Source organism: Pteropus vampyrus, unplaced genomic scaffold (assembly GCF_000151845.1).
Source record: "Pteropus vampyrus isolate Shadow unplaced genomic scaffold, Pvam_2.0 Scaffold155, whole genome shotgun sequence".
Lineage (NCBI taxonomy): Eukaryota > Metazoa > Chordata > Mammalia > Chiroptera > Pteropodidae > Pteropus > Pteropus vampyrus.
In genome coordinates this window covers 196,081-205,848 of record NW_011888936.1, presented here as the reverse complement: position 1 = coordinate 205,848, position 9,768 = coordinate 196,081, and the positions used below count along the sequence as shown (strand labels likewise).

The 9,768-nt window shown below is 32.1% G+C and overlaps 1 protein-coding gene across 1 annotated transcript in view; it reads left to right on the top strand.

Annotated features, from left to right (window-relative positions):
* Nucleotides 1-9,768, top strand: part of UCHL3 (ubiquitin C-terminal hydrolase L3) — a 43,922-nt gene that overhangs the window by 13,561 nt on the left and 20,593 nt on the right. The window contains exons 5-6 of the mRNA XM_023536381.1: nt 203-318; nt 2,156-2,203. Of these exons, the coding sequence (XP_023392149.1) occupies nt 203-318; nt 2,156-2,203 (164 nt within the window). The remainder of the gene's footprint in view (nt 1-202; nt 319-2,155; nt 2,204-9,768) is intronic.

Sequence of the window (9,768 nt, the reverse complement as noted above, 5' to 3'; positions counted from 1 at the left end):
ATATATATTTAGAAGAAATAGTAATCATTCCATTCTTTTCTGCTGTTGATAAACAGAGATTTAATAAACAAAAAAATAACTTAAGCCCTATCATTTGTCCCAATATTCTTTATATTCCTAATTTACCAGTGAAAGATTTCACCTGAAAAATAGGTAGCATGCTTCTAGTGTTTTCATATATTATTCTCTTTGTGATATCAAGCCCTTTCAATTTTATCTTTAATATTCTCAGAATCCGGATCAACCTTGAAAAAATTCCTGGAGGAGTCTGTGTCGATGAGCCCTGAAGAACGAGCCAGATACCTGGAGAACTATGACGTCGGTACCTTCTTTCTCTCTTGATCTCGTATGTGGGCAAAGTTTTGTGGAATAGAAGATTCTGCTTGGGGATTTGTCTTGAAATGTAGTTTTAAACAGTTATGGATTTTGTCATATCCATTAAAAAAGGCCTGTTGTACTTTTCAGGTAACATTTATAAATTGCTACTTCTTTTTTACGTCCAGAGCTGAATGAGAGGAGAAAAAGCAGTTTCATTTATAAAATATCTTATGACTAACTATTCCTTCCTATTCCTTCCCTATAATAAATATATACCTGGCAATACACTGGGAATTTGGAGCAAGGCTGAAAACCAGTGGAAAAAACAAAGGGTTAAAGGTAGATTAGACCACACTCTAGCTCTTTTATCAGTGTCATATTTTTGCATGTGTGAAGACAGAGGCCACATAATCTAGTTTTAAATGATTATACTGTTTCATAGAATTTTCTTAGAATGGTATTTAAATTTTATTATTTTTGAAACCTCTCTTTATTTTGAAGACTTTTCACCTTTTTAAAATTAATTTTTCAATTATAGTTGACATACAGTATTATAATAAGATTTTTACCTTTTAATAACATTATTAAGAGGATTGTAAATTCTTTGAAATTAGAAGCAGTATAGTGTACAAATTATTTGACTAGAACAATGCCTTATGCAGAGTTTATGCCCAATAAATTTGTTGATTTAATTATGATGTTTTACATTCTAATGTACTTTATTTTAAATTGTTTTTTTCTTTTAAAAACCTGCAGATCTCATAAAATATCTTTATTTTACATAAAAATAGAATAAACAACTTAAAAGTCAACTCACCAGTGAGAGGTAGCCACCATTAATATTTTTCATAGGGAGTATATATGTATATACGCAATTTTTTAAAACAAAAATTTGATCACACTGTAATATTGTTTTATGACTTGCTTTTTTCATTTAACTTATCACAAACGTATTACATACCAGTAAGTATATATTTGACATCATCATTTAATGGCTGCATAGCTTTCCATTGTATAGTATTTTATTTAACCAATAAATTGTCATAAATTTAATATTTTTCCTTTTTTCCACTGTTTAAAAAATACTACAGAGTATAACATAGTAGCTAAATCCTTGCAAATATCCTTACTTATATATTCTTATGTACAATTATATGTAAATATATAAATTTCTAGAAGATAAATTGCTAGATCAAACACTTTGCATGTTTTTAAGGCTTTTATTCTTATTGCCAAATTGCCATTCATAAAGGTTGTACTTCCACCTGTAATTTAGTACTTTGCCCATTTCTCTTCATCTTTGCTAATGGTGGGTATTATAAGAGCATTTTTTTTTAAGTTCAGGAAACTAAAATCCCTAGCTTCTGATAAATGCATGCTTTTTGCTCCGTATTTCTAAACTGCTGATTGAAACTGCATGATTAAGCATAAGTCCAGCCAGAGCTGCAGAGGAGCATGTAACCTGGAGAAACAGATGAGCTAAACTTCTTCAGTCTCTGTCTGTGAGATACTTACTTTATTCTAGTCTCAGTTGAAAAAAGTGTTAAATGTAAGTTCTAATAGCTAAATAAGTTAAATGAGTCCTACTTATACCTGGAAATTACAAGTAATCCAATATCCAGTTTCCTAACTTCAGAGATTTGTGGGTGAGAAAATACGGGAATTCATTTAGTTACTCAAATCATTCTTAAATATTTAGTATTAAACTTTTCCTAAATATTCTCCAATTTGTTGTTTCTTATAAGGCTTTAGATGTTAAAATTTAGCATTGTTGCTTTAGTTAAAAAGTAGGTTACAGTCATTTTTTTCCTATTTATAATTTGTATTCTTATTACAGGCTATTCGAGTTACTCATGAGACCAGCGCCCATGAAGGTCAGACCGAGGTATTTCACACTTTTCAAAACATTTCTTGCCATGTGTAAGTTAATCATAGCATTATTGTATGACATGTAGTTTTAGAAAATTATTTAAACTTTTTTTTTCCTCTGAAGGAATTTGCTCATGTAAAAGTAGTCGCGAAGTAGCACAAGGGCATGTTTTGACAAATTGTTAACATGCACTTTGATTTTGGCCATCTCAGTTTGTCTGATCATTTAGGTAGATTGCAGTGTCTTCCCTATCAGATTCCTTTGACGTGCAAGTATTTTGAGAAAAATACCTGCACGATAGTACAGGTAGGTAACTGTGATCTTCGAGAGTCTTTACCACACTCATCTCCTAGCAAAAAGCTGCATCATTCTCTTTGCTAAGTAAATCTGTTCTGGGGCAGTGTGACGATCTTTATTGTCTTTACTCTGTTTGCTAGTTCTTCAGCTAGGTCGACACTCCTCTCACCTTTTTTTTCATTCTTTTGGTGTCCGTCAATCCCTCCTTCCATTTCTTCTTTCCCCCCAACCTCACTCTCCCACTCTTGAGGAAATTTTGTCAAAATAAATAGAATTATAGTCGTTTGATATATTTATAATACATTTAAGTGTTAACACCAGAGAAGTATAGATTTTCTTCTTTCTTATCCTGTCTGTGACTCAAGATCATAGTTTTTCATGTTAAAAGGCGATATTGCCTTTATTCTTTAAAATTCTTGAAAAATACCTGATTTAAAAATAGTGAACTTAAATATTCCCACTGTCTTCAAAAAATTTTCCTTACAGGGAAAACAGTTATAAAAAAACAGTATAAAAAACAGTTATACTATGGTATAACTACAGTTTTTCATAGATCAAACTGGGTAACTTTGAATGTGTATAAACCATTTAGAAATTTATACATTAATTCTTCCTAATTATATCATATTGTCTTGGTTTTCTCAGATTCTGCTTTCAGAAATGTGGACCATTTTTTTTTTCTGCATTTCCACACACATTTACCTGCATGTGCGCGCACACACACACACACACACATACACACTGTGTCTAAGTGGCACCAGATTGGAAATTAATTAATTGCTCTGTTTTTGGAACCGTTTTATATAATCCTGAGCATGTTCTTAATCTTTACCATGCTTTGCTTTTTTTGTTTGTAAATTTGTAGTGCTAAAATTAATAATGATTATAAACATGAGATTTAATTATTTGTAATAAAGGAATTAAATGCTTTAATACATGTTTACTTTTTAAAAATTGTCTTCATTATACCCTCTCTTGCCTCCTTTTTGGTGCTTTATCTAAATTAAGGCTTTAATACCTCATTTTAGATAACATTCACATCTATTTTTCCAGACCTAAACTCCTTCATTTTTTCTAATCTTAGATGCATGTTAGACATCACCTAAATGACTACCAGTATTTTAGAATGTATTTATTCTTGTTTGAGTTTATTATCTTGAATCTTAAATATTTTTTTTTCCTGTTTCTTATAGTAGTTCCACCATACATTTTCCCCACTATCACTAATCTAATATAAATTTATCTAACTTCTTATGTAGATTCTCACTCTTTAGTCTTTATTCTAATACTCATTCATTTTTACACAGTTCTGCTGGATTACCTTTCCCGAAATCTAACCCGAATCATTTGGCTACTCAAATTTTTCTAGGAGTTCCCTAGTGCATAGGAAACAGTGATTCTCAAGGTGAGATGGAGGTAGAAGTTAGGACTTTCTGGATGGCTTTTTCAAATTGTACACCCACAAAAAATAACCTCTTCTCCTTTTGCGTCTCCCATAGTTGAGAATCACTGTTAGAGTGAGCCATATTTTTTAGGTATGTTATAGTTCTAAATGTATTGGGATGGAAAAAAAAGCATTTGAGAACAGTTCCCCAAGCATATGTAATAAATTTCATCCTCTTTAGCCTAGCTGTATTCAAGGTTTTCCTACCTCTTGTCCTAATTTATCAAAAGTATTTTCTCTTTAAATATTTCTCTCTAGCCATCCCTCACTTTATTGTTGCTGTGCTTTACCTCTTGAAATTTGCTCATTCTAAAGATAGTCCTTCTCTCGACCTCTGTTCTTCCAAATTCTACCCATCCTTCAAGACTTGGCTGAAATACCAGTCTGTGTCCATATGTGACTGCTACTATTTTCATTTTAGCCATTTATTTTCATATTCTATTTCATTTAGTTAAGATACATATGTTTTCATATTTTAACAGCTCTGAAATAATTAGGATATATCTTACAGTTGATGTTATAATTTACTTGGTTGTGTTCCCTTCTTAGTCGTACATAAAATGACACATAACCAGTGGTGCCTTAGATTTGATGAAATGTGATATATCTCCTTCACTATGGTTCTTAGACACAGGGTTGGTGTCTGATTCATTTGGGCATGCTCCAGAGTATCAACACCATTCTTTGCTCATAGATGCAGTACATATTATTAATTCATCAGAATTCACTCAGAATTATCCTTAGAGATGTAAAAACTACAAAAAAAAAAAAAAAATCCCCTAAATCTTGGTTTTTCATATTCCCACGAATAAACAAAACATATCCATTAGCCATTGTTCCTCAATAGGGCACTATTCACATTTTGTGAAAAGTTCAGTTCTTTGTCGTATGGGGCTGTTTTGTGCATTCCAGGGTGGAATATGGATCATTATATTCTAGTCATTATATGTTAGTGACTCCCAGTCACTGAGAGAACAAAAACCATACCTTTACAAATCCAGTGTCAATCAGCTTGAATCTCCTGCAGCATGGGCTGTTTTTGTGACCATCTCATTTCCGCTTCCTCCACCGTCTAAGGGCCTCAGTCTTTGACATTAATATTACCTCCATTACTCTCTATATTCTAGCACACCAGTTTTTGTCAGTTCCTACAAATACCTAGGTCTTTACCGTTTGTTTCTACTTACTTTGGCTGCCATAACAAAAACCTCAGGCTGGATGACTTAAACAACAGAAATTCATTTTCTCACAAGTCTAGAGGCTAGAAGTCAATATCAAGGTGACATCGGGATTGGTTTCTGGTGAGGGCTTTCTTCTTGACTTGTAGACAAGTACCTTCTTACTATGTCCTCACATGGCCTTTTGTCTTTGTACATGGGGGAGAGAGAGAATTCTCTTTTCTTCTGTGTACACCAGTGCCATGAGATTAGGACTCCATCCTTATGACCTCATTTAACCTTAATTACCTCCTTAAAACCCTGTCTCCAAATACAGTCACATTGAGGGTGCGGGCTTCAACACATGAAGCCCGCATCCTCAATGTGACTGTATTTGGAGATACAAATACTGTATTTTGGGAGAACACAGTTCAGTCTATAATACCATCTTTGTGCTTTCTAAGAACCCAGTACTCTTCTGGATGTAGCCCCCCTCTTTTCATATTTGGCACCTTCTCATCCTTTAGATCTTACCTTAAAAGTAATTTTTCTGAGAGGCTTTCTTTTATCACGGTTACCTTATGAATTTTCTGTCATAAAATCGTGTCTATTTTCTTCCTGATACTTTTTAATAATTTATTAGTTCTTTTCCTTTTTATTTACTAGAATATGAGTCCCATGAGGGCTTTTTTTTTTTTTTGTCATGTTCTCCTTGGCACCCCAGGACAGTGCTTGGCATATATATTGGCATTTATGAGGAATTATATAGTATAAAAGCAAGGAACACAGGATGTAGATTTGTGTACTGACTCCACTACTTAGTAACTTAGGCAAGATGCTTTCCTCAGCATAAAATGAAGATAATAATATGTACCTTATAGGAATGCTGTGAAGATTAATGACTTAATCATATAAAGTATTTAGAATAGTGCCTGGCATATAGTGGGGCTTCGATAAAAATTAGGTGATAATTTTTTTTTTTTACTAAGCATTGAGAAAAATGGTAGAGGATGAAGCTGAAGTAATAGGGTGAAGCCAAATAAAGGGGTGGCTTGGATTTTATAGATCATATGGAGCCACCAAAGATTGTGTGTTAAGTGTTCAGCATATTGAGTTTAAGGTGAGTTTATGGGTCATCTGTGTAGTATTGGAGTTGGTTATGGAGTCTAAAGCTCTGGGGAGATATCTGTAGTCTTGTGTATTTGATTTGTAGTTATAACCTTCAGATTTCTATAGAAGGAGAGTAGTGGCGGATCACAATAAATCCCTGAGGCATGTAGGGGTTAAGGCAGTGGGTAGAGGAAGAGGAGCCAGTAATAACAACCAGTATAATAGCAATGGCAGTCATCACTGACATCGTTGATATTCTCTGTCAGAACATTTACATGGGAATGGAGTAGTCAGAGCCTTATTGTATTCAGAGATGTGTATACTAAATGAGATCAGTAAGCTGAGCCACCAAAATACAGTAGAAAATACAGGATTTGCTGCAGCCTACTGCTATAGAGTAATTGTTTACTTGTATGTTTTTCCCCATCCTACCATGATTGTTCAGAAATTTGGACAGTAGCCAACCTTTCTTATGCTTCATTAATCTATACTGAAAGTTATTGCTTTCATGTTTCACTTAAGATTGGAAAGATGAAAGAACAGCAATAGGATACGAGGAAATTAAATTATGTGCTTTTTAAATTATGAACAGATATCAGTGATATAATAATGCAAGTCAAATGTGAAGGCAAGGAAAAATATCCAAAAGGGTATTTTATTTACCTTCAGACTCTTTTACTTAATTGATACTTATCTAAAAAAACAATTTCTAAAGTTTGTGATTTGTCCATATTAATCTAGGACCAACTCAGATATGAATAGAGAGCTCCTGATGATTTATTATTTAACTTTTTATAAAAACAATAAATTTATTATACATACTGCTCAGGACCATCCTTGTAAGTTTATAATAAAAATGAAAAATAATAAAAACTAGCACAATTGTTTTATTTCTGTTTTTAAATACACGTGCCAGTATGAAAAATATAGCACAAAATACTTTTAGCATTTACATTTATTTACTTTGAATCTTTTTAAATTCATTTTTAAACATTGAAATCAATTTTGTGGGATTTTTTTTCTTAATATTTTATCATGAGCATTTTCTTGTTTCATTAAAACCTGTTTATAAGTAATTCTTCATGGCTGTATACTCTTGTGTGAATGAACCATAATTTACTTTTCAGTTTCCTTAACTTTTGATGTTTTGATTGCTTTCAGTTTTTCAAGTTAAAAATCTAACTTCATTGAATATCTTTGTTATACATGTACTTATTCTAGGTTCTTTAAGATAGTTTCTTTTAGGTAGAATTACCTTGAGTCAAATAAATGAACATTTTTAAGGTTCTTGTTACATATTTTGAAATTGTCTTTCTTTCTTTTGATCAACCAAGTAACTTGTTTGGGCACTTACTATCCCAGGTACTGTGCTAAGGGCTACATATACATAGATGAATAAGACGTAGTTTGTGGCTTCAAGGATCTCTTACTTCAGCTGAGATAGCCTCAAAAATAGCCCTTGCCATTGTTTAATTCTGTTTTTAATATTTGGCTTGTTTGATACAGGGAAATAATATGTTTGGTTTCTAATGATCATCCAAAGATCTTTTGTAAAAGTTTATGATATGAATTTAAATCACGAAATTAAATTGTAACTAATCTACAGTGAAGTATATAATCTATTTTGGTTAGTGTTATCCTGTAAGAGAAGGTTTATATGATTTATTGGGTAAGCAATGGGTAAATTCTGGTTTCAATTATGTGTTCAAACATATGTATACACAATTAAAGATACATCGTGTGCTTGCATGCATGTGTGTGAGTGGGGGGCGGGGGTCTAGTGGGCTCTTTGGCCCAATCTAAACAAATTGTCAGTAGAGGAAAAAAATGTCAAATTTCATCTTCACTAGATGCATAAGTATAGTTTGAATGGCTTCATTTTACTCCAAAGTATAGTTTTTAGTTATTTTGATTAGGTTAGTATCACAGTTAAGAGGCTCACATTTCTTTTACTCTTTTAGGGTTTATTTTCTTCTTTCCTTGACTTTAAAAGAAACTGTGAAGGTATTAAGAAGAGACTTAGTTCTTATATGATGTACAATTTAGGTTGCTAATTATCTTGGAAGAATCATGTGGAAACAGTGAATGGACTCTGATGAAAAATATTGTGTATTTTAAGCTGTATAGTCCAGTTTTTCAAGAAATCTGAAATTTCAACTTTATGATCTTTCTTTTTTTCCACTTTTCATACTTCATTTTCTTTATTTCATTCTAATAAGACTTTTAAGGTAAATCTTTTGGGTCAGCTTCATTTTATTTCTTAGAACTCAGAAATGCTCTGGAACGTCTGTCTTTTTGCCTCTGTCACTCTATTTTTTATTGTTATCATTTCTTTTGCATATCATTCTTTAAATACGGGCATGTTTAAAGAGTATGTGTGGAGTTGAATGGGAGAGCTGAGTTTGAAGGAGGGAGTAAAATTAGTATTGGTCATAGTGGGGAAAATAATATTGAAATGTTTTTTTGTTCCTCTACTTTCAAGCACTGACACCATGCCTCCATACATGTAATCAGTTCTTTATCTAATATCACTTTAAAAAATGATGTAAAAGTTGATTAAATTAGTTGTTGAAAGAGTAAGATTGTAATTACTATTCCATCCTATTACACTTTTTTCCTTAACAAATGTTTTGTCCTAAAATGGATCAAAATTGTCTTTTTTAAAATTTTTTATTCCTTCTTTCTTCATCTTAACTTTTGATTCTTCTTTTTTTCTTTTCCAATATCAGAGTTTTTTAAATGGAGCTATTAAACTTAACTATTTTAAAGGAAATTTCATAGCCTGAACTCATCAGTTTATTCTTCTAGATCTAACTAGATGTAATTGTTATATCTAAAAATATCTTCATTTTTTGAGGATGATGGGGTTTTGTGTTTGTTTTGTTTTAAATTACAACTTTCCAAAACAGAAGGCTGTCTTAGAGTTTAAGAATTTTTTTTGTTTGTAGTAAATGAGAATCTTATTTAGGGCTACTCTCAGATTATAAAAAGATTAAGATTTCTGAGACGAAGTTTGGCCAGCTTAACGATGATGAAATTAATTTAATGTAACATGTAGAGATCTAGGTCATTATATATTAACAGCGATTTCTGACATGGAAAATTATGAATGGAAGTGAGAAAAGAAAGTTGTTAAACCAGTAGAGGAAAAAAGTCAAGAGTATCTTAAAATCTATGGGCATCTTGATTTATTAGGTGAACAGAATGAAGAAATTTGCCATTATCCAGATTTTCCATGGAATATGTAGTGGCATTTTGTGAATTTTAATGCTGAGCCCACGTTTTGCTTTGACTTCTTTGCCAACTGAACATAGATGCTCTGCAGGAAAGTTTGCATCTTTTGCATGAATGCTATTGTAAACTTGGATCTTGGATTTCATATAGTCCAATGTATTATTATACTGAAATGTACTTGAAAATGTACAGAAACCCATTTGGAATTAATTTATAATTTTGATTTTAAACTTTTAAAGTTTTATATATGTGTACATGTTCTCATACATGTGCACACCCATGTCCTCATACATGTATGTAGAAACATAATTTTACTTCGTTTCATAGCATTTGGCAGC